General features: G+C 42.7%; 3 protein-coding genes across 7 annotated transcripts; 1 reads left to right on the top strand and 2 right to left on the bottom strand.

The window, feature by feature from the left end:
* Positions 1-170: 170 nt before the first annotated feature.
* On the bottom strand, positions 171-12,192 carry znf646 (zinc finger protein 646). 5 transcript variants are annotated; one of them, XM_076093495.1, is made up of 4 exons: positions 12,065-12,192; positions 7,626-10,415; positions 6,318-7,397; positions 171-5,540 (listed from the first exon to the last, which is right to left on the bottom strand). In XM_076093495.1, the coding sequence occupies exons 2-4, from the start codon at positions 10,208-10,210 to the stop codon at positions 4,646-4,648; spliced, it is 4,560 nt and encodes a 1,519-aa protein (XP_075949610.1). In that variant the 5' UTR covers positions 10,211-10,415; positions 12,065-12,192; the 3' UTR covers positions 171-4,645. The 5 variants fall into 5 exon arrangements, with proteins under 5 accessions (XP_075949610.1, XP_075949611.1, XP_075949613.1 ...); XM_076093496.1 differs by lacking the exon at positions 12,065-12,192 and adding an exon at positions 11,722-11,934; XM_076093498.1 differs by lacking the exon at positions 12,065-12,192 and adding an exon at positions 11,796-11,917.
* On the top strand, positions 11,725-15,009 carry znf668 (zinc finger protein 668). Its single transcript, XM_076093500.1, has 2 exons — positions 11,725-11,874; positions 12,463-15,009. Exon 2 carries the CDS (start codon positions 12,471-12,473, stop codon positions 14,445-14,447), a length of 1,977 nt encoding a protein of 658 aa, XP_075949615.1. The 5' UTR covers positions 11,725-11,874; positions 12,463-12,470; the 3' UTR covers positions 14,448-15,009.
* Positions 15,010-16,351: 1,342 nt separating this feature from the next.
* Positions 16,352-23,655, bottom strand: LOC142951639 (circularly permutated Ras protein 1-like). Its single transcript, XM_076093314.1, has 20 exons — positions 23,571-23,655; positions 22,083-22,319; positions 21,408-21,638; positions 21,168-21,296; positions 21,004-21,117; positions 20,818-20,897; positions 20,359-20,532; positions 20,211-20,252; positions 19,948-20,037; positions 19,657-19,808; positions 19,196-19,277; positions 18,782-18,912; positions 18,567-18,651; positions 18,338-18,444; positions 18,107-18,219; positions 17,783-17,900; positions 17,098-17,238; positions 16,643-16,736; positions 16,527-16,553; positions 16,352-16,441 (listed from the first exon to the last, which is right to left on the bottom strand). Exons 1-20 carry the CDS (start codon positions 23,653-23,655, stop codon positions 16,352-16,354), a joined length of 2,322 nt encoding a protein of 773 aa, XP_075949429.1.
* Between the last annotated feature and the right edge of the window lie 919 nt (positions 23,656-24,574).

Raw genomic sequence — 24,574 nt, 5'->3', positions numbered from 1 at the left:
GCGTGTCGAAAAAAAGGCAAAAACAGTCATAGTATAGCATAGTCGAAAAAAAGGCAAAAACAGTCATAGTATAGCGTGTCGAAAAAAAGGCAAAAACAGTCATAGTATAGCGTGTCGAAAAAAAGGCAAAAACAGTCATAGTATAGCGTGTCAAAAAAAGGCAAAAACAGTCATAGTATAGCGTGTCGAAAAAAAGGCAAAAACAGTCATAGTATTGCTTGTCGAAAAAAAGGCAAAAACAGTCATAGTATAGCATGTCGAAAAAAGGCAAAAAGATTGCTAGTATGGAATGTCAGAAAAAATGTCTTAGTATAGCATGTGAAAAACAAATCATGAAAACAGTATAGCATGTCTAAAAAAGTCAGAAAAAAGTCTTGGTATATGTAACGACGCATCGCCGTTCCCTATGCTGCGGCCAGTATTTGAGATGTGGTGTGATGAAGGTAACCAAGGAAGACACACACACAATGTTATTGGATGTATTTATTGTTGGACTGTGGATGCTGGGAGTCATGTGCACAGCTGTGATACAGAGTTGTTCCTTTTGTTCTCCCTGGGAACAAGCAAATAGACAACGGCAGTGAGTGACTGATTGAACAGACTGGATTGTATTAATGTCTAATTAGTTATGTGGCAGGACAATAGAGTGTATAAACAGTATATGTAGCCAAGCTAAAGATAAAACTTAGTATAAATATTGCAACAACTCACCTCTACCCGTTTCCTCTCGCCAGGGTGTTTGGGTAAAATAGTTCCCCGGGGCCTCGAGCACCCATTTATAGTTCCGGGAAGTACCAACCACAGGAAGCGGCTATATGTTGATAATGTATTCTATTTATAGGGATTGTAAATTATTATTGATATCTTTGGGTTGGTGAAATCATGTAAATATTTACTGTACATATATTGTTGATATATACTTACCTGTAGATGGTATGTCTGGGCTAATTAGAGTGACAAGGTGTATATAAGGAGCTCGGACTGTTTGTGTAGAGAGACTGGTGGGAACAGGTCGGGGATGGGGAACCGTTGGTGTGGTGGTAGAATGTAAAAATAAAGGAAGCTTCTTCTGAAACCTCTTCTAGACTCCTGATCTGCTCATTTACCTCAGTGGCCGTCCGGGTATGTTAACAGTATAGTATGTCGAATAAATGCAAAAAGAAAAGTCAGGGTATAGTATGTCAAAAACAACTCGGTATGGCATGTCTAAAAAAGTCCCAAAAAAGGCATTGAATAGAATGTCGAAAGAAATTGTAAAAAAGTCACATCATTTTTTCATTAGTCCATGTTTATACCGACATAAATATCCCTAACTCGGTCACCTGGGGGTCACCCCAGCCACGGTCCCAACTCAGTCACCCCAGGTGACCGAGGCTCACTGGCTTAAGAGGGTTGTCTGGTAACTGCAGGGTCAACGGTTCGATCCTCGACTGGGACGTGTCGTGTGGCGTAGTGTCCCTGAGCAAGACACTGAACCGCCGGCTCCCCGGGCGCCTGTCATTGGCAGCCCACTGCTCCCTATATACAGGGATGGGTCAAATGCAGAAGTCAAATTTCGTGTATATGACAATAAAAAGGGTTTCTTTCTAATTTCTCTCGCTCTGCATGTGTTTTATGTGCCTCTGTGTTAAATGTCTAAATAGTACAATAACAATATCCTTGAATGTAGACAAAAAGTAAAGTTGTAGCATGTAGAAAAAGGAATAGAACATTGTTTTCATAGAATGTCGAAAAAAAGCCATTAAAATAAAATCATAGTGAAGTATGTCGTATAGAAATGTCAGAATAGTATAGCATGTCATAAATACATAAAAAGTCATAGTATAGTTTGTCATAAAAAACAATCATAGAATAGTATCTAATATACTTATATAAGATTTGACAATAAACAAACACATTGTATTTCTTCAAGTCTTTTAATTAATTTGAACTCGTATATTTTCAATAATTTGCTTATTTTCTAAACTATGTTCTAACAAAGAAGTAAAAATCTACGTTTCAGAGTGACAAAATAGTTATATAAATATGAGTTAAATAGTGAGCAGACATTTGTGAGCATTGAAATCAACCATAAATCAGAACATGTGGTATATGCTTGTTTTTAATACGCAACAGCCGTTTTCTCCTGCTGAAGAAAATCTGAATGTACATCGATCCAACTGATAACTACCTTAAAGTATTTACAGAGAACTCTGAGATTTACACATGCCACAAATACCAGGCTGTGATCGTGATCAATGACAGAGTGAACGTGTTTAGTGCCACAGGGAGATTGGATGGAGAACATTGTAAAAAAATAAAGTTTACAGTTTTAACTCAAACGTGCGTGTGTCGTTTTACATGTAGGCTACCACGGCATGAGGAAATATGTTACAGTAAGATCATCTAAATCATTACAATTAATACACGTAAGATTTTAAACAATGTCAGAAAACGGCAGATGGCGATGGTTTTTCAAGGCTAGTGTAGGTATACTGAATCTGATGCCACTGTAGATACAATGGTGAGACAAAACAAAGGAGATGTACTTGGTTCATGCACTGAAACATATACTTTCAGCATATTGCTTAAATATTACTACCCGCAAACTAAGGTGAGGTGAACTATCGAACAGCCGACTGGTTGCCCGTCGACACCCCGACAGACGACAGGTCGGCTGCATTATTATAGACTCCCTGTCGTCCTTAGGCTACAAGTGTCTCATCTATATATGTGCAAATATAACTCTGAAAACAACAAACTGCAGCGAAACGACCATTTTACGGAGAAAACAGCTTCTGGAAACTACAATGCAAACCCTTAAAATTGATGCTTCATCCATTCTGTCTTACAATTGAGAACTATCTCTATAGTTACAGTGTATTCTCTACAAGTGAGCTGCATGAGGCATTAAGTAGTTGCTAGGTAGGCAGGACTTTCCATGAGGTATTTCATACTTCTGACCAGTGCCAAGCATACTCATACATGAAATGTAATGTATAAGGCATGAAGAAAATCTAATTTCAGATGGGTTATTGAAAAAGACAAAACAAGGGCCATGTGCTCCCTTTTGCTAGATTTGTGAAAAGAAACCACTTAAGGAACAACAGGCATGTTAGACAACATTACCCATAGACTCAATAATTGCACATTTTTGCAGAACATAAAGTGGTTCACGGACTTGACAGCGAAGATGAAACTGCTTCGTCCTTGCACATCCACAGAGCCTGGTTTGCTTGTTTGTAGCAATACTTGTGCTTGGCAGAAATTGGTCATTCTGCCCACATATTTGCTTGTTTGAAAATACATCCGTCACTCTTATTTGATTTATATAAAGCATTTGTGGGGGAAGAAACTTCACGGAGACAAAAAAGGGAACCATTTTCACATCACTGTTGCTATACGTCTGCTATCGACTGCTTTGAGACGTTTTAACCGTCTGCGGCTGAGATTCACAAATCAGAAGATCGATCTCATCGTGTGACGGACAATATTAAATCAACATTGTGGTTTGCAGTTTAAAACAAGTACAGTGAGAGGTTTGTTCACATTTAACTGCTACAATTGACTTACATTTTAGGCACTGGCACTTCAACATAACTGAGGCTTCTCAAAAGGTTCAAGATGAATCTTAAATCAACAGCATGCACTGCAGGTGGAGCTGCAGCCAACACTGTCAACACGTGTTACATGAGCTAAATTATAGGTGTTGAAATGGCACAAAATATAATGCTGATTATCTACAATGTGTTACACGTCAGGTATGTTCCTTTTGAAGGGTTACCCTGAGTGCTGCCAATGCTTGGCTCATTCATTCCTGCCCGTTTTAACTAAGAACTAATAAGCAAATACAAACCGACAGATGTTCCTTAAAAGCTACATGAGTTTTAGTAGACCGATTTTTACAACATTCATAAAAAGTTTTTCTAATAAAATATGCACTTAAAACAGGAATAAATTAATAAAAACTTATTTTTTTGAATATTATTAACAGTACGACTACTTTACTGGATAATAGGATTTCAGAAAATAACTTTGCCACTGACCTTTTGACACACCCAGAGGTATTTGACTTAATAACAGGCTTGCCCGATGTGCAATCCAAAAGGAAAGTCCTTTGACACTGACGGCAAAGCTAACAAAAGGATTCAGAGATAAATATAGTTTGTATATGTCGTTTCCTAAGGAACTTACAGAGGCACTGAACACAATTATACATAGTAAGAGAGGAGAGATCACCGTTAGAACAGTACTGTCTTACAAAAACATGTTACCAGTGTTAATGTTCTTGAGTGGACCTGGGCTGCACTTCCCTGTTCACTTTGGTTGGGTGGTTTGTCATCGAGGAATGAGTGCCGACTGATATCGTCATCAGCCGCCCTTGTACTCTGGGATCCTGTGTATTCATGGAAAACATTCAGGCCTTTATTAAAAGCCGACTGATAAACCCTCTGGAGACTTTTGAATGATGTCACCATCTGTTGTGGGGTCAAGACTGGAAGTCAGTAAAGAAAAGTGCATGTCCTCAAAAGGAGCTTCCGTCAGAAACAAGGAGCCTTTTTTTTGAGAAAAAAAATACTGTTTTACAATTATTGATAGAGGGATGAATAACAGATAAATAAAAGGACCGCTTGTCGTCTTCTCTTGTACGCTCTGGAATCCCACTTCAGAGAAAAGACCCCATGTCCAAGTCCATAAACGCGTTAGCATCCATGCTAAAAGAGGAGTCGTAGGTCTGGGTGTTCTGGTGCATCTTCTGATGGTGCCGCAGGTTGGACTTGCTGGAAAAACTCTTGTCGCACAGCAGGCAGGCGAAGGGCTTCTCTTTGGTGTGGATTCGTCGGTGACATATGAGCTGTGTGGACACGCGGAACGCCTTCCCGCACTCCAGACACTGGTAGCGCTTGGGCTCCGTATGAATTCGCCGGTGGTTCTTGAGAGCCATCAGGTTGGTGAACTCTTTCTGGCAGACGGAGCAGGAGAAGGAGCCCGTCTTGTGGCTGTTCTTGTGGTTGAGGAGGGAGCCGGCGTGGCGATACGTGCGGCCGCAATGCTCGCAGACGTGGCTCTTCTCCTCTGTGCCGGCAGGCTCGTTACTCTCCTGTGGATTGGTGATGCTTCCTGGAATGTGGGACAAAGGCGGTGGAACCTGCTTGTGCATCCCGTCGATCCCCAAGGCCTGATTTATTCCTGAGTCCCAGCAAACGTTGCTATCTACAGGTTCATCCACGCTTTGTTGATAGGGCTCCTGGGCCCTGTGGCGCATGTCCTGGTGCTGCTGGTAGCTAGCTGTGTTGGGAAAGCTCTGCTGGCAAGGGCTGCAGACCACAGACTGGTCCTTTGAGTGCACCTCCATGTGGCTCTGCAGGTGTGCGACCAGACAGAAGGTCTTGCCGCACTCGGGGCAGCAGTGGCGCCTCATCATGGAGTGTATCTGTAGAGTGAGAGGATCAGGAAATGTCTGGAGACACAAGGTACAGTGGTGGAGGTTTTCGGAGTGGGTCTTTTTATGGTTGAGGAGAGAGCCAGCATGGCGGTAGGAGCGCCCACACAGGTCACACCTGCAGCAGGGATATGTTCATATTCAATGGCTGATATTACACTTCAACTCAAATTTGACTTTTTAATCAACCTGCAAGGTTACTATTTACTATTATTAAACATTATTTTACTTTCAAAATAACAGCCTGACCAACACTGGATCTTTAAGGCTGATATCTGTAGTTTGAAAGTCCGATAACAGTTGGCTGACAGTTTTTTTTAACATGAACACATAACAAACAAACATGGTTGATAAGGATCCTTTAGAGAGTAACTGCACACGTAAACTTGTTTTTTAAGCTATAAACTAAATAATAAAACTGTACTGTGATGAAACACATCAATGCTGGTGTTAATATTCGTTATGATTTTTTTTTCAAATCTACAATTCACAATAAAAAATGGCTCAAAACGTTATCTGCTGATTCAAATCAGCCGTAGTCTTGAGGGTAATTCTGCGATAGAGTCGACCTTTTGGGAATGTTCTACGTCATCAAATACAATTTTTTTAATGCCCTCTAATCAGACCCCCCCCCCCCCCCCCTTACCTCTCTCCACACATCTGTCATTTTCACTTTTTCTGTAATCACTGTATAGCATCACATTAACAGCACAAGCCTGTTCTCTCCTTTCTAAGCTGTAAGCACATTACAACATCTGGTGAGTCAGTGTTAATGACTGATTATCTGGCGATAGAAATGGACCGCTTTGGTTAACAAAAAGAAAAACACAAAAAGGACCCTGATGATGACTAATAGACAAAACAAGACGTACATACTCAGTTCACATTAACTCACATGAAGCACTTGTCTCCCCTCTCTGACTGCTGGACTCCAGCTCTCGGGGAGTTCTCCTGGCCTCTGCGGCAGCGGTGCCTCTTCAGGCCGGACCTGCCGTGGAAGCTCTTTCCACAGGCGGGGCAGCTGAATTGACTCGCAACCCGATTGTGGACCCTCTGGTGGTTGTGCAGGATGCTGGCGAGGCGGAAGGCCTTTCCGCACGTGAGACACACGTACTTTTTCTTCTGCGTATGGATGCGTGTGTGATTGCGTAAAGCCATGGGGTTAGTGAAAGGCTTAGAGCAGAAGGAGCAACTGAAGTGTCCCGTCTTGTGGGTGTTTTTGTGGTTCAGGAGTGAGCCTGCGTGGCGGTAGCTGCGATTACATATGTTGCACTTGAACGGTCGCTCCTCTTTATTTGTGGACACATTCGTTTGTGCGTCACTGCTGCCTGAACGTCCATCACAGGTGTGGGCTGTCAGTTGGTCGACGGAGAGAAAGGCCTGCTTACATTCCTTACATTTAACGGTCCTAGATTTTAGGCCCCTCCTGCCTCTGGGCACATCCTTTCTGAGGTCTGCACAAACGTGGGCTAATAGCTGCTTGTTTCCCCTAAAGCCTTTTCCACAGTTTTGGCAAGAGTGCTTTTTATATGCAAAGTGGGTGCGCAAGTGGTTCTTCATTGCTAGTTGATTGGAGTACGTGTTGTTACAAACAGAACAGTAGTATTCACCCGTTTTATGAGAGTTTCTGTGGTTGACCAGGCTTCCTGCGTGGCGATACGTACGTCCACACTGGTCACAGGCGAAAGGCCTCGGGTCACTCGTGTCCTCTGATTTGACTGCGGTCTCACACTTTGTTTGTCCTCTCTTACCCCCCCGGAGTTGCTTGCAGCGTCGCGACGAGGGTAAAGCCTGACTGGCGTTTGAAGTTACGGACTGCGTTCCTCCATCTGAACTGGTCCCATTCATCTGCATGAGAGCCTGGATCTGGTTGTTGAGATCCTGGATTTTGGCTTGGTTCTCTTTGTGCCTTCTCAGGTGGTTCAATAGCTGCTTCTGAATTTTGAAGGCTTTCCCACACTCTTGGCAAGCATGCCTGGGGGGGGGGGGGGGGGGGGGGGGGGTGACAAGGCATATGGTTAATTATGTGTTTGCAAAAACAGGCAGCCATGGTGAACACAAAACACATCTGCAACACAAAAAATAAAGACTCTACAGGAAACACAAAGGTTTTTGGCTCAACACTTCTAATAAACATTGACAGTTTGCAACACAAATGACAATTTGATATGTGTGGATGATGTGTATCCTTACTGGAACTAACCTCTTAATGTCAAAGTGGGACCTCTGATGGTTTTTAAGGGCCAACAGGTTGTAGAAGCGCTTCTGGCAGATGAGGCATCTGAATACACCCGTTTTGTGGGACTTTTTGTGGTTAAGGAGGGAACCGGCGTGTCTGTATGAACGCCCACACTGATCACACTTGTACTGACGATCTTCGGCATCCAAAGTTTCTTTGTTGTGACTCATGTCTTCATGCTGGGCAACATCATTTACTTTCATTTCCTCTTTACTACGTGTCGAATCATCCGTCCTCTCAGCTGTGCAACCGTGGTTTTCAAGATGATGGTAGCTGGTGCAGAAGATGCCACAGCTGCCACAGATGATACTCTGTGCTTCCTCTTTTCCTACAGATACACCACTGTTGTTCATATTTACATTATCTACCGGGTCCTTTTTGTGTAGAAACTGATGCATGATCAAGTCCTGCCTATTGGCAAAACTTTCCCCACATGTGCTACAGATCATCATCTCTCCGGGCTCATCTTCTTTCATTTCTTCGTGGGAGGACATGGAGGAAGGCCCCGAGCTAGCAGGAGTACCATGGGACTGTGTGTGCCCTCGGAGATGGCTCCTGAGAGCCCTCATGCTGGTGTAGTTGTTTCCACATATAGAGCATTGATAAAGATCTCCATCATCATCCTCGTCAGCATTACCACCTTCTCCGTCGCCATTCAGCTGATCGATGCTCATATTGTCATGGAAGTTCTGTTCAAAGTCATTTTGGTCGTGGCTACCATTCAGACCGTGGAACTCGACATTACTCCCTGGATCTCCAATGAGACAGTGACCATTACTCTCCTGGAAATTTATATTACTGTCATAGTCACTGCTAGTAGTGTTGTGTTGCTGCTGTAGCAGCGGGCAACTGTGAGACTTAATCCCTGCAATATCTGCAAATGTCTCCCCACAGTCTGCACACATGTGCCTCTGCATTGGGTGTTCGTTGTGAGGTAGATGCATGATATCCTGGGAAAAGTCCTGTTTAAACTGCTCATGGTATAAAGCTCTATTGCTGTGGTCAACTCCATTCTCCTGATTCATACCAAGCGCAGGAGGAGTGCCATCTTCCTCCTCGTCTTGAGAGGAGAAGCAGCCCTGTTGGTTCTCGAGAGTCAGAGGCTCGGAGGAGAGCCAGTCACCCTCAGCGTTGAGACCAAAAGATGCCGACTGAGCTTTGTGGAGACGAAGATGACTTTTTAGGGCAGCTAGATGAGGATAGCTCTTTCTGCAGATGGAACATTGGTAAATGCCGACCTGATGTGACCTTTTGTGGTTGATGAGGCTCCCAGAGTGCCGGTAGCTTTTACCGCAGATTTGACACCTGAAAGGCCGCTCATCAGAATCTACAGTCGAAGTCTCTTCCGTTTCAGTTGCATTGTCAGTGTTTTGTATGTGCATCAGAGCAGGACTGAGAATGCTTGTATCCATGATTGGGGGTTCTCCCTGAGTGCTATTGAAAGGGGATGTTTGATTTTTAGGGCAGTCAGAGTACACGTGGCCGTTACTTCTAATCCGCTCCTGTGGCTGATCAAAGCCTCCGTGATTATCTATCGATGATACTGAGGGAACATTATTTATAGGAGATGCATACAAATTGGACTCAGGTGAAGCAATACTGTTGTCATATGATATATTGTGGTTCTCTGACAAGGTATCATGAAGACCAAATGACAGAGATGAAGAGTTATGCATTTGGATGTGTTCCTGGAACTCTTCATCATTGGGGAATAGTACCTGACACAAATGGCAAAAATTGACAGGAGCATCCTGGCTCTGAGGTGAAAACTGGCCCTGTGGTGTGCCTGTGTAGGACCCACCCATCGAGTCAGGGTCTGTCCCGCTTCTTGTCTTGTGAGTTCTCTGGTGGCTATAGAGGGCAGCCATGTTATTGAACAGCTTGAAACACACCGTGCACTCAAACATTCCCACTTGGTGAGTCTTTTTATGATTGGTCAGGCTTCGATGGTGTATGTATGACTTGTCACACAAATCACACCTGAAAGGTCGATTTGCTGCATCATCAGAGGTCTCGGATTGTGGATTATAAACAACCTCCATCTTGTCGTGAATTGGGCTATTTTCTGGAGAAATTTGGACACCGGGTGACTGCTCAATGAGATCATTTTCAATTTCATCATTATCTTCATGTGTGGGATATTCCATGTCTACCTTCCTATATGACCGCTCCTTTACTCGCCTGGCAAGGTGAACCCTCTCATGTGTGGCCAGCTGTGTTGCCAGACGAAAAGATTTCCCACATTCTGCACAAGAGTACTTTTTCTGTGAAGTGTGGCTCCGGAGATGACTCTTCAGGGCCAAAGCATTGGAATTTTCTTTACCGCAGATGTTACATTGAAAAGAACCCACCTCGTGAGTCTTTTTGTGGTTAGCTAGGCTACCAGCATGCCTATAACCACGTCCACATTCGTCACATTTAAATTTGCGTTCTTCCTCTTCTTGAAGGTGAGCATCCATGTGCTCGAGCAGACTGGGCATATTGGGACATACCGTGCCACATTGTTTGCAAGGAAAACCTGTTGCCCTGCCAGGCTCTTGCACTGCCATTACAAGACAGCAACTGAATTGAGTGCACCAGACACAGAGTGTATGAAAATGCAGAGGGGAAATACATTAGATGCCCTTATTGTCCGAGAGGATTAATAATAAGGTCCAAGCAGTGCCCGGTGACGTAACACGGCAGAAGATGTTGAGAACCAGTTCCTCAAAATTAGGAGTGTGACTTAAATTTAGGAGAAGCAGGCAAATGGAGCTGTTGAGGACAGAAGAGATGCCAGTTAGTGCTGTGGTGAATACATTTAACAATCTATGTAACACTATGCAGTTTTATGCCAGGACTTGTACATTATAGAACATACAAATACCCATTCGAGAATTATTCCGAATGAAACAAAGGTTTATTCATCAATCATACTACAATATAAATCGACAACTTAGCCCGTGTCATTTCTGTAGCATCAATGAAAATCTCATAATGTTTAAGCCTTACAGGGGCTGATCCCTGCTTTAAATCTATAAAAACCAATACATCTTTGTAAATACCAGCTGATATATTTCCTTGCGTCAACTTCAGCAAGTAACCAGTGTCATGGACAGACGTATTACGTTGAATGCAGTTAGCTAGCCACGGTAACTAGCCTACCATGTTTGTCTACACCTCTGCACCAGCAGGCTAACTGAACCAACGCTAGCTATGTCAATAAACCGGGAAACGCCTATTTCTCTACAGATTCGTTGCCACATCAAAAAAAAAAAACATTTCTCCGACATTGTAAACAAAACCAGAATAAACATACTCTCATATCACTGTATAATGAAGAGCGGACAGGTTAACAACAGCTACACATGTATAATCGTGGGAAAACGTTAGCGTGCTACTAGCTAGCATCAAGGCTAGCTAAACAAACATTGCACCAAAAAGCCAAGAAGTCGTTTTAAATGCAGAGTCACAACGTCAGCAAATACGTCATTAAATACCCGCAGCAGTGCTGATTCAACGCGAGCCTCCGAAGGTATGTTTTCATTCATTATTCTAAAAACGCTATTTTTGTGTAAAGGGCAACCCCCTCTTTTCAATTGTCTTTTTTTCTTCCATCCCCATTTCCACATTGCTCTCGTTGCTAGGAAACAGGAAATGTGCAGCAGTGAAATGCTTCCCTCTGGAAAGTAACGTTAGATACACTAAAAGTTGAGGTAATAAAACTGCGGCGAGGTCAGCGTTAAATAAATCACAAAGCAAACATTAAACTGAAATACCACCCAAGAACGTAAATATTATTTGACTATTCTGCTGCTGGTTATCGTAAAACACCCAGAGCACGCTAGCTAGCTAGCCTAGCCTCTGACACCTGACGTTATGTTAGCTGTAGCTTTAGCTAGCTCTGACTTCCGAGCATTGTAAATTAAATTAGCTTAGCTTGGCACACATGTTTCCATTATGGCAGACCACCTGTTACCTTTATAAGAACTACCGTGTTTTATTAGGAGGGTTTAAAACATTTATTATCTGTCTTATCTTGATGTTTTTTAAACATTACACGCATTAAAATGTTGCACACTTGGCTTGCCGAGAGCTTTCGTCATCATGGTCCTAGAGCCGTCCCACACCCTGTAGCCAGTCAACAGCAATCACCTTGTCTCACTGTAAATGCAGCCGTGTACCGAGACGCTTTTCCAGGCATTATCGACCAACCATTAATGTCCTGATTCGGGTAAGAAATATATTTGTTTCATTAACGCACACTAAGGCAGCTAATGTTAACCAAATCCATCCCGCATAATCACGGTCATTATGATGACGACACTGTCGAGTGAATTGCTGCAGCCGGTCCTAAAGCCAGCCATTTTGAGTTAGTTAAAGTGTTTAGCAAGAGAGCTAGCAAAAAAATAAATAATACGTACATATCGTATGCTGTTGTTGACACCACCGCACGGACTCGTGATCTTTGATCCTCGGGCGTATGCCAGTCAGTCATGCACCGTGATCTCTGTCATTGCATTGTCAACTTCCTTTGGCATCAAAGCGGTTAGCTTATTGTCCCTGAGGTCCTAATGCCAGCCATTTTGTGATTTAATGCACACCAATATATTTTTATTATGATTATTATACAGATTTTTTTTTCAAGTCCATCATCATCAGGCATTTTCACTTTCGATCTGCTCTCCTAATTATTATCCATCATAGCCAATGACTTAAGCCTGGTGTCTGTGGAACAATCTTTCAGGATCATAGCCATAATGCTGCTAATAATCTGTTTATTTACATAATTATTACAACGGTCTTTGCAATTTTTTTGCAGGTATAAAGATGGCCTCTCCTCAGCCCTGCAACCCCCCTCTTGTGGAGCAGTACACCCCTCCTGCACAGGAGGAAGAGAGCCAGCAAGAGGAAGAGGTGGGGAGGGATCAGCCTGCAAAAAAACGTGGCAGAGGCAGGCCTCCAAAAGCCAAACCATCCTTCAAATGCTCTGCGTGCACAGAGGCTTTCAGGAGTCTGTCAGCTCTGCGGAGCCACAAGCTTTCGGCACATGTAAAGGACCGTCAGCAGCAGCAGCACTCGTGTTCTCAGTGTACTAAAACATACTCGAGCAAGGCTCAACTCTCAAAGCATGAGCGCACTCACTCAGCTCAGCGCCCCTTTCAGTGTCCCAACTGTCACAAGGCTTACAAGACACCCACAGAGCTACGCAACCATAGCCGCTCTCACACTGGGGAGAAACCATTCGTATGCACGGAGTGTGCTAAGGCCTTTATGCAGGCTATATGCCTCAGGATCCATATGACACAGCACAGTGGAGAGCGTCCTTTCTCTTGCCGTCAGTGCTCTAAGAGCTACCCCACCCAGTCTAAACTGAAGGTGCACATGCGCTCTCACACAGGAGAAAAGCCATACTTCTGTGCCGAGTGCGGTAAGAGTTTCGCAGATCCTTCTGTGTTTCGAAAACACAGAAGGAACCACCAAGGCCACCGGCCGTACGCTTGCGACGAGTGCGGGAAAACGTACACAGAGCTGAAGGACCTGAAAAACCATGAGCGCTCCCACACTGGAGAAAAACCATTCCTGTGCTCAGACTGTGGCAAAGCCTTCTCCCGCTCCTCCTCCCTTGCCTGCCATCAGCGTATTCACTCCCAGAACAAACCCTATCAGTGTGAGCAGTGTGGTAAAGGCTTCACCCAGCTCTCCTCCTACCAGTCTCATCTCCGCACTCACTCTGGTGAGAAGCCGTTCCTCTGCCCACAGTGTGGCAAGATGTTTTCTGACCCCTCCAGTTTCCGTCGCCACCAGCGAGCCCACTTGGGTTTCAAGCCATATCCCTGTGACAAGTGTTCCAAGAGGTTCCGGCAGCCGGCCGATCTGGCCGTGCACGAGCGCGTTCACTCTGGAGAGCGGCCTTACAAATGCCAGAGCTGTGACAAAGCCTTTGTTGCATCCTGGGATTTGCGACGCCACATGCTTGTCCACACAGGTCTTAGGCCCTTCTCTTGCACCGAGTGTGACAAGTCCTTTGCTGAGCGCTCCAGCCTCAACAAGCACCGGCGTGTGCACTCTGGAGAAAGGCCTTTCAAATGTGAGGAGTGTTTGAAGTCATTCGTGGTGTCCTCAAGCCTGCGCAAACATGAGAGGACTCACCTAGCTGAGCAGCCTGAGCAACAACAGCCACAACAACAACAACAACAACAACAGGAGACGGAGGCCGGGTCAGCCTCAGCCTTTACTACCCACACAACTCTCCCTCAGTTCTCCTGTTCTCACTGTGATGCTACATTTGGAAGCTGGGATGAAGTTCAGTCACATGAGAATCTTCACCCCATCGACTCCAGTCCTCCGATTGTAAACAAAACCGTGCCCATGGGCTCGCATGTCTGTGAAACCTGCCAGTCAGAGTTTGCACAGTTGGCAGACTTGCAGGAGCATGAGAAGCAGCATCCCAAGCCAAGGCCTCATGTCTGCAGCAGCTGCGGCAAAGGCTTCCTCAACAAATCTGGACTGCGTAAACACCAGAAGATCCACTCCACCATTAAACCTCACGGCTGCCCCTACTGTGGCAAATCTTTCCTGTTTGCCGCCTATCTTCGCAAGCACTTGCGAACTCATCCCCCGGCCACCCAAATCAGTGACATAAACATTATTCATACTGATCCGCTTCCATCTCCTCCACCCCCCAGTGAGGTTTCCCCCTCCACTGTTGAACCTAGCGCGATATCGCTGACCGTTCCAGTGGCTGTACCTGTGACTGCTTTTCAGACTCTGCCAGACTACTTGGTCAAAGAAGAGGGACTTTAAGCTTTTTTTTTTTTTTTTTTACTGTTTTGGAATTTTTATTCCACAAATATTTAGCCAGGAGCCTTAAATCATTTTAGATGATTGGTCTTATGAAGTGTTTTTTTTTAAGGAAAACTTTCATTCAAGTAACCTTAAAAAAACCTAAAAAAAAAGAATCTCCTTTATGTAAATTGTCGGCGCTTTGTCACTGTTTTGCATTGCCATGAAATTTCAAAGATGTTACGTATGATGTTCATGTTTTAAAATATATGCTATAAGAAGCTTACTAAGAAATATACTCTGTTATCTGTAATCTCTTTATGAAAATATGGTGTTGCAAAAACATATGCTGATCACTTAAGATGTTGTTATTTCAGGTAAATGTGTTTTATAATGCTCTTAAACTCTTAATTTACATTTTGTTGGAAAAAAAATGTTACTGTTTTACTGTGCAAGTATTAGCATTATTTAATATAAAACTTGTTGGGTAGAAAAAAAAAAAAAAAAGAAGTCGGTTGCATTCCAAAATGTTTAATCAGTTGAGTTACATTTTATACAAATAAAACTGTGTAATGTGTAAATAGTTCTGTTTTAGTGGTCATTTTGTTGAGTATATCTTCTGCACGAGCATCTTAAATGTTGAAGTTCTCAAAGGTATGAGCTCTCTTACTGCTATACACCATATTCCTATTAATGACACATAATGTACCTTGAATTACATGAAGTACCACAGCAATCCATGCAGACCAACAGCTGTTCATTCATTCGATTATTTTTGACCGTAACGACATTATGTTGATTTTATACTTTTAGAAAAATTCCTGACACACTCATGATATATAAGCTAGATTGAAAGGGAAAGCCATGAGTGATAATGGCAGCAATAATAACAGGCCTTTTACCTATTCTCCACCACCACCACCTACAAGTGTGGCTTCCTGTGATTTGGCTTCCTGTGCGTCCGCCTGCTGATCCTCTTCCTGGCTGAGATGCCCTTTACCAAACTGGAGGCATACTTCACCTTCAACGATAGAAAAAGGGACAGCATCTGCTAAAGAGCCTGTTATAGCAAACACTACACCACAAACCCGTGATGGCGGACTGGAACTTCATCTACGTGCCGGTTAATGGAGCTGCTCGCCTCCCACCTGCGCTCCCTGGCCCAGAAGAGGAGCTCGCTCAGGGGAAGACTGATGTGGAGTTGGAGGCTCAGGTTGTGTCCACAGACCCGGCAGCGAGACGGTCACAGATCTCCACAGACACAGAGGCACAGTAAGCTTCTACCTGCTCAGCATCAGTCTGCGTAATGATAGAGCTTGCATTTGTTTCTCTTGGAACCTGCCGGCACTTAATAATGAATGAATGCATCTTCTGAACAACATCCACTGCATATATTTTGTGTTTTTTTTTTTGTATGAATTAAACAATTTAATAAAAAAATTAAACAATAACGCAGCTGTTGTGAGGTTGTATTTCCTGTTGCATTGTCAAGTTTGGTGCAAATAAGTTCCATATATTAAAACACAATTACATGATCATATTCTGAACTATATTAACTGTTTAGTTGGAGGTTTACACATGTTGTGAGATGTGTTTTGCTGACACAAAAGGATCTAGGTGTTAGCTGCATGATGGTGTTTCTGAGTCAGGTGTTTCTTGTTTGTTTTGGTCAGTGTAAACTTTGCCGCAGTGTCAAATACACATCCATGTTCGCTATACTCCCTCAGCAGATTTGAATGTAACACTGAAAAAAAATCATATGTTTTACTTCTTTATGATACAGATAACCAGTTTTTTTTGTTGATACATTTGAGGGATATACTGTATATTCAGCCAGATGATGAAAATCAAACAACAGTGTCTGTCCTTGTCATTCATGACTTGAGCTGCTTCCAACGAGATGAAAGGTGAAGGCTGACAGTTGGTTAGAGTTTATGTTTATTCTTCAGGGAGATGGTCATCCTGTTGCTGTGCTTCATAGTGTAGAACAGCGCTGCACCGGCATCTGTTAGAGACTGGTGGGAGGAGGAAAGTTAAGAAAAATGGGCAAAGTATTTAACTACTAAACAGTTTAATTTGTAAGGAAATAACATTAATTACCTCTGAGTCTGAAACGACTGATTTTCTCTGTAAAAAAACAAACCAAAAGACTTTAGTGTGGTGTTTTCAACCGATGTAAGACACTGAAGATGATAACAAATACTGTAAAAGCTCACCCTTATGATGGTATGTTTGTGGCTGTATATTGGCTCCATGGTTGTAATCCATTCTTGGTATGTTTGCTGGTCCTCTGCACTGTGATTATGCTCTCTGCAAACAGAGGCAGACTCACTTTGTACAATACAGTATCTAGCCTAAAAAATACATCTTAAAAACGCATGCATTCAGACACACACTGTGGCTTTGCTAATAATATCAAGTTGATCAAAAAGAAAAGAAAAAAATGAAAGCCTAAAAAAAACAAGCTTAAATTCAAAATGATCTGTTGGAATGAATTAGCCAAAAAAACGAGGGTCATCGCTTATGAACCCTTGAATTAAAAAAACAATATTCACCAGTTAGAGCTCAAATAATAATCAACAGTTGATCAGATTAATCAGACATATTTAACATTTGCTCTTTAATTGACAGTTTGGACTTTTGAGTTTCCGCCATCCCTCCTGTTACTCACATTGCTCTCTCGATCAGCTTCCTCTGCAGCTCTCCTTCCCTCCTGGCGTCGAGGAAGCGGCCTCTGACAGCCAGAGCGGCGCTGGCCTGTGACGAGTTGAGCTGAATGATGGCCAGGGAGAGAGAGGACAGGGCCGCCGAGCTGAGCAGGGGGGGGGGGGGTCACACTTCTATCACAAGAGTGCTTCTTAACATTTACAGCTTCAGCCATGCCATTATTATTACTGAGCAAACACACACAGGGGCCACTAAGTAGCTGTTTAGACGATGAATTGCATGACCTCCATTCAGTATAGACTGAGTTGAGAGGTTCATTTACTGTGTGACTAAATGCTAGAACGGATGAGAAATGCGATTTACATGGTGCAATCCTTTATGCATGATGTGAAGGGTCTTGTATCTCAGCAACAGCCAGCCTCCTTGGATTTTTCACAAACGCTTTACTTAAAGCTTCACTGAGATTGGTGTATATAATACATCTAATCAATTATTGTCCCCAGGGAGAAAACCCGTCGTTGATTAAAGATGTCAGACGATAATGACTTGTTTAAGCTTACAAGGAGGCCAAAAGTATGCAACAGCTCAGTGATGTGTGTGTGTGTGTGTGTGTGTGTGTGTGTGTGTGAGGTAATCTTAAAAACCCAAAAGTGAGAGAAGCAGTGTAATTATGGAAACATTATTATCACCTGTCATCAGTAACATCTCGGCCTGTGGCGATCACTCTGAGCATCGTCTGTCCCTTCCTCTGCCTGTACCTGATCTGCAGCTGGATAAACACACGGCTACCAGAGGCTGGCGCCGACACTGAAGGGAAGCACAGAAAAAAACACAAATATTAATCAAGAGCGTTTCTGAGAAAGTACATGTTGCTTTTCAGTGATGGAATTTGACTAAGTGAATTTACTCAAGTACTTTACTACAGATTTAGTCTGGAGTGAGATAATTTCATGCATATCAAACTAACCAACCAGTCTATCATGGTGACATACCGGAACTTTCTTTTTTCTCACCGTCTGTGTTCTGTTCACTGGCTCCAAACTGGAAGGTGATCTCTGTTTCTGGGTCCACGTTCCCCACCTCTCTGGTCCCTTTGTGTCCTGCCTCCTTCTCTCCTCTCATACGCCTGGACCAAAGGAGAACATTAGTGAATGCTTGTTAATAATGTCATTTAAAGTGCATTATTGTGGCGACTAGACCACTGAGAAACATTAGTATTGAGTTATATACAGAGCAGATCTTACAGGGATTGGGGCAGCAGTAACGTGACAGTGCACTGTGTCGCTATCATTCTGTTCTCAATGATCTCTTCAAACTCTGCGTGCAACCTTTTGGGACTTGCTATCACCACCTAGGGGACCAAACACACAGATGACAAGGTCTAATGAGTGATAGACATCATCAAATAAAAAATACGTAAGTACTTAATATAATAATCGGACAAATGTCGACACACATCACAACGCATCTTACTTTCCCTCCTGTGTGATCAGCGAGTCTTCCCAGCTCGTCCAGCCTGGAGTCTGTTCCCTCTATGGACAGCACAGACACTGTCACACTAATGAAAGAAGGACATTTCAGTATGAACTTAATTAGAGTGAAGCACTTGAGTATAATATAATATGTACTGTAATATGTATTATAACACTTGTGCCATTTCTGACACTGATGAGGAGATGTTTACCAACCCCTGATTGGCAGCATAATCCCCCAGGTCCTTGTAGAATATGGTGGATGAGAGGAGAGTGCGAGCATCATTATCCTCTACCTCCAGATTCCCCAAGTCTGTGTTGGCCTTTCCATCTGTACAGATAATCACCTTCGAGATCAGCAGGGATAGCAGGTCAGGATTGTTTTTAGAGAATAGGCAAATGAAAAATGACCTATGTTTGCTTAAGAAGTAAGAAATACTGATTAAGGTAAACAAACAAAACAAATAAAGTGAAACACTTTATAGTGTAAATGAGTTTAGCTGAATCTGTGCAGCTAATGTGTGCAGTGCTGTGAAATGATCATGTACTACAGGTCACATGTATAATGTAGTAGATGGGCTTAGACATACAAATACATTTGTTTGGTCTTGTGAATAAGACAGAACCTACCGTGGACCCTGGCTGTCTGGAGGCTATCGCAATCGTCAGGAGCGCAGCAGGACCAAGAGCCGTCGTCCCACCGTCGCATAATCTTTCAACAAGAGGTAACGCAAAAAACACGTTATTTAAGTTTTATAAAACACAACAATTTGGAGGTAATTCAATATGATTAATGAATGTATCTCCTTTCAATGGAATCATATCATAATGATGACATATATTGCGATATGATACTTCATCTAAATTGTTAGAAAAAACTAACAGAAACCACAGTCAGTTATGGCTGGGACTTTTATTTATTTTTACTCAATATTTTCACTTAATTCTCACTTAGATATATATATATATATATATATATAGATACGATAGACCCGTAATAGAAGATTATGGCCATATTGCCCAGCCCTATTACTATGTAATGAAATACTAAAACAATTGATTGTACACCAATTACAGTTTTTTTTTCTTACCCCATGACTTGTTTCCGTAAGTAATCCTTGTTCTGTGAGAGTGGAGGTGGAGTTGGGAAACCGGCTGCAGTCTTTTTCAGAAAGTTGCAGTCAGCTAACTCAGCACCGCTCAGGGAATGTGACGTGAAATTCTCATTTCCATGCATTGTCACCTGGTAACACAAGCATTATAGGGGATGAAGAGAAGCAGCAGTCATAACTTGCTTTCTATATGAGATCATTATAAGATGAAAAGCAAATGTACGCACACATCTATTGTGAAGCTCAAGCCTCTCGTGATCATTTATGTACCTGACTGTTGAAGGTGATGAGTCCCACTCGAATGTCAGGTTTCTGCTCACTCAGTCTCTGAACACACTGCAGCACGGCTTCCAGAACAAACTGGGTTGAAGACAATAATTTCACAAACTGCATCTTGATATCATCTTTGCACAAACATCATTTTGTAGATGTTGATTTTCAAGCAAACCTGCAGTTTGTTAAGAATCACAGTTCATTCTGAGTCTTACAAGGTTAAAAGACATTTGAAACTAAGAGAAAAAAAAAAAACTCACCTGGAGACGGGTTTTGTGGACAACGAGTTCTCCCTCCGACACCTTGAAACAACAGAGACCATTTGAAACACCACAGGATGTATTTGTGACACGAATGGCCTCGTGATACCGGCGGTAAACAGATCAGTGTCAGGTCATGTGGTTTTACCTCTGAGGTGATGCTCATAGACCCTGAGACGTCGATGCAGAAGAGCAGCAGAGCGTCAGCCGCACAACGGGGTTTTTCATCATGACATAGCAAAAAGAGGACATCCTGGTGACACTGTGGCATACTGGGAGTGCTGGTCGGCTCCCAGGGCTGACAGAAGTAACATTCATTAACCTGCAGTTCAGCACAAGGAGAGAACATCACTGTTTACTGAAAATCATTACCAACATTAACTGAGTCCACTCTGCCTGCAGTCTGTATCAATCAAACCAGCCCCAGTTATCCATTGTTTCATTATGTTGAGATCAATAAGGCTTGTGCTTGCTATGCTTTGTGTTTCCGAGTAGTGATTACAAGGAGATTTACAGTTATTATCACATTTGAAATCAATGACTCTTAATTGTGTTGCTATTTATCAGTTTCAGAATATAGACTGAATGAAATACAGCATGTAATTACCACATTGTCATAGCAGGGAGCAGGGTCCAGCACAGAGCCGCATTTGGAGCAGGAGGTGAGTTCTGCTTGTGTGGTCTGCGCTGGAAATATGCAAACATCTATCGTCAGCATATGCCAAGAAGGACTAAAAATCAAACTAAATGGGGTATAATGGAGGTTTTACAGTGATGATAAAAGTTTACTGACCTCTTTCCTCTGAGAGTAATTTTCCTAAACTGACAAGGAGCACATTGGGATTCCCAGGCAGAGGCCCCTGATCTGCTGATTCTGAGATGGGAACAGCAGCATTAAAAATAAGCACTGGTGGTGTAAAACATTCATCATGAGAGTTATTCTTTTGACAGCATGACAGAGACGGTTGCAAATATCTTTACTAGGTGATGGGACAAGTGATGTGTCCGTGAGTGATTTCTGAGGCAACAGCACCAGGTACTCTGGGATTAACTTCATGAACGAAGGTCTCGGAGGAAGGGGAGGAACTGACGTATGAGAGAACAGAACAGAATAAAACTGGGATGATCTGTCTATTCCTCCATACTGTCAAATAAAAAAAAAAAGAATGCAAATGTCAACACAAGTTGTCCGTTAACCTGAGACCGGAGCCGACACTTTGCTAGTACCAGCTGGCAGCTTCAACCCTGTGCCTTCTGGTGTGGCGTACGAGTAGTTTGGGTCCGAAGAAGGTACATCTAAATCTGGCTCATTCGGGTGGTCGTAGGTAAATGATGACAGATGACTGTTGGTGTTGGAGGAAACGAGTGGCTGGCTGTAAGGAGGGGACTGGCTGTTTGCTGAAGATCTCATGTGTGGTGGCAGAAGAGCTTTGTGAAGCAGATTAGGAGACGTGTGTTAAAGGAACGATTCAGCCAAATAATATAAACTGTCACTCATTTGCTGCCGATCAGTGGAATACATAAGAGCAGTGGACCACTAAACACAGCGCTTTAGCACCTGCAGCTCAATCTCCGACTATTAATCAAGTCTTTATAGTCTTAGAGGGATTAGTTCACCCAAGCTCTCTCCTCTCTCTAGTGATGTGTAAATCCAATACAGTGGATTGTTTGAAACAAAGAGAATCAAACTTTCCAGATTAAATAAACCCTTTTTAATTTAAATTGTTTAGATCTGACACTTGTTTGTGTGGCTTAGAGGATTACTCTAAATGACTAATTAAGGATATCAACTGCATCTAAGATAATTCCATAATACAGAAACTAATCTTGATCAGCCATACATTTACATTTACATTTCTACATTCACAGTACCTGTCTTTTGAGGAGTTGTACTCCTGGAAGAAGCTGCACCCGCTTTATTGTGAAATTCAGCATTTGCATAGAAGGGAGTGGGCTTCACAGCCTTCTTCACTTCCTTGCTCTTTTCCAACTGTTCAATGACCTTTAGGCGAGATTGGGGTGACTTTGGTGGTTTGGCTTCTGCAGAGTTTCTTGGAGGAGGAGGGGGAGGACTGCTAGGACGAATCCAGTTAACAGGAGGAAGAAGAGCTAAAAAAGCATAGATATAGAAAAATAAATATACAGTGGCTGTTAATTTGAGAGGAGCCTCCTGCCAGAGAAATGGATGTACAGACAAAACAACTGGTGCAGCAATGACCTTTGTGCTGTGAAGAAAATGTGACTCAGGTGGCAGATGGCTTTTACGGAGAAAAGATGAGCATCTGAAAGGAATCTGTCCTCTAAGATAGACAGGAGAGGTTGTGTGTGTCACATTACATAATGCATAATACTTAACCAACTCAGAAAGCTCTTATGAGAGGAGTCGGCATATACTTTTAGAAATCAGCCGTTAGTTTGTAATCTAGTATTGGAATTTACTCGGTTGATCTTTCTCTCAACTTATACTTCAGTTTATGACTTCCTATATTTCCCAGAACCTCTTTTGCCATCCTGCAGAGAATGGACCGGACAGCTGGTGACGTGACCGATTTAGACTTAGTGACAGCCCAATGAAAGCTTTGTGTCTCTTTAGTGGATTTCTTCAAACTGGTGAGTCAAGCTTTTCGAATCTGAGACTGACTGTCAGGACAGCTGCCTCTGTAGTTTTCCTACTTCCCCAGGCCCCTGCATTTCCATGAAGCTTTGCAGTCCTTGCCATTCTCCACCTGTCCACCAGATGCCCTCAAAATTGACTCCCACATCTCCCTGCTCACGTGTCTCTTTCTCCAATCTCCCTGTCATATACCAGCCCCTTTTTCTACTGTCATATTGTCCATGTTGCTTCCAGCCTCTTCTACCTGAACATGAATCTCTGCCTGCCTGCATCTTTTTTTCCTGCCCCATTCCTGTTAACCTGTGGATTCTCGGTTACTTCTGTTTGGACTTGCTACCTTTTTGTCTGTTACTTAATGTGTTATCTTCCGGTAAGATCACCTAACTGATCCTGTCTGCCTGGTTGTCGTTTGGGGACGGCGATATCAGCTGCAACCGCCGAATGAGAGCAGTGCGTTAACGTGAGCTAACCAGCGGGGCACGCTCACGTGCACTAACATGCGCGTGACCGGCCAAGTTAACTAAGTCAATAAAGCAAGGAGAAGTTTGGATAACAACACACATAAGGAAAGCGACTTCGTTCTCTGCTCAGGTACATTACCCCACCGTATCTTTACACATGCAATAGTTGTTTGCTGCTATATTAATGTTCAGAATGTTAGATGATGTTCCTTTAAACAAGTATTAAGTGTTATACATTTAGATTATTTTTCTTTGATGTCTGGAATTATTTGAAAGAGATCACACCTGAGCGCTTAATGACATTATGTCGTTGGCCGTCCTTCTGAGTCACCGATGGTGGCACATAAACAAATCCACAAGCAAACTCCATTGTGAGCCTACCTGCCTATGAGAGAGAGGACATTATTTAATACATCACACATAATAACTCATTTAAGAGGACACCTTAACGTCTGTAAAACACTAAACACGTATACTTAGAGTCCACTCCAAAGTAATTACAATACAATTTGCTCTGGGGAGCATGTGACATTCAGTTTTTATGATGTCGTCAGGCCTTTAATTAAGCGCTCGAATGAAAGAAACTTAATCCACACAATGCAGGCAACATTTATCGATTGTTTCTGCAATATAAAAGCAACACATCCTCTGAAAACAAGCAGAAGACATACTTACACATGCGGAGTCCTTTGAAAGCAGTCAGTACAGTGTACTGTATACCATAAACATGAAACCTTCCCAGGCCAGGACTGTGTGACGTCCTCTTGTCAGTCACTCTTTGTCTTTCATTGCGTCTCAGACATCTTGTCCAACAAGTTTCTTTACTCAAGAAACTGCTGTGATGTGTGCACAAAGCTGTGCGGTTGGGTGGTTAGTCAGAGATGTATTGCACATTGCCTAACTCTAGTGAATTACGAAACCGGACAATAAAATGTTGATGGTCAAGATGATTTTTATGTTTTTCAAAGTAAAAGAACATACAGACTATATTGAATGTACATATAGACCTTGATAGTGAAATTAATGACAATGACATGCTATTATGTCATTATGTTATTATCATTTAAGTTAATAGCATCTGTAATGTAATACAATGTTACGTTTATTCTAGGAATGCTAATCCCAACTGGTACGGCTGATTTAGCCGGTACAGTGTTTGCCACGTCCATCATCTTAGTTTAGCGTTTTAGCATGCTAACATGTGCTAACTAACTTTAACCTGCTGGTGGGCTCGATGAAAAGTCAGGGTCATTAGGATCAATAGAGTCATCAGGGTTCATCCTCGGTGC

The sequence above is a fragment of the Anarhichas minor genome, unplaced genomic scaffold, assembly GCF_050575085.1.
Source record: "Anarhichas minor isolate MPS153535 unplaced genomic scaffold, ASM5057508v1 ptg000017l, whole genome shotgun sequence".
Classification (NCBI taxonomy): domain Eukaryota; kingdom Metazoa; phylum Chordata; class Actinopteri; order Perciformes; family Anarhichadidae; genus Anarhichas; species Anarhichas minor.
This window is presented reverse-complemented; position numbering and strand designations above follow the sequence as displayed.

Bases quoted from the DNA above. Each gene is read 5' to 3' on its own strand.
- znf646 (XM_076093495.1), bottom strand. From the start codon at position 10,210: ATGGCAGTGCAAGAGCCTGGCAGGGCAACAGGTTTTCCTTGCAAACAA. The intron at 7,398-7,625 runs GTTAGTTCCAGT...CCCCCCCCCCAG, and splicing joins TCCCACTTTGACATTAAGAG to GCATGCTTGCCAAGAGTGTG. The intron at 5,541-6,317 runs GTGAGTTAATGT...TCCCTGCTGCAG, and splicing joins AGGGGAGACAAGTGCTTCAT to GTGTGACCTGTGTGGGCGCT.
- znf668 (XM_076093500.1), top strand. From the start codon at position 12,471: ATGGCCTCTCCTCAGCCCTGCAACCCCCCTCTTGTGGAGCAGTACACC.
- LOC142951639 (XM_076093314.1), bottom strand. From the start codon at position 23,655: ATGGAGTTTGCTTGTGGATTTGTTTATGTGCCACCATCGGTGACTCAG. The intron at 18,445-18,566 runs GTAAGATGCGTT...TTGGTCCCCTAG, and splicing joins CTGATCACACAGGAGGGAAA to GTGGTGATAGCAAGTCCCAA. The intron at 18,220-18,337 runs GTAAGATCTGCT...CCTTTGGTCCAG, and splicing joins TTACTGCTGCCCCAATCCCT to GCGTATGAGAGGAGAGAAGG.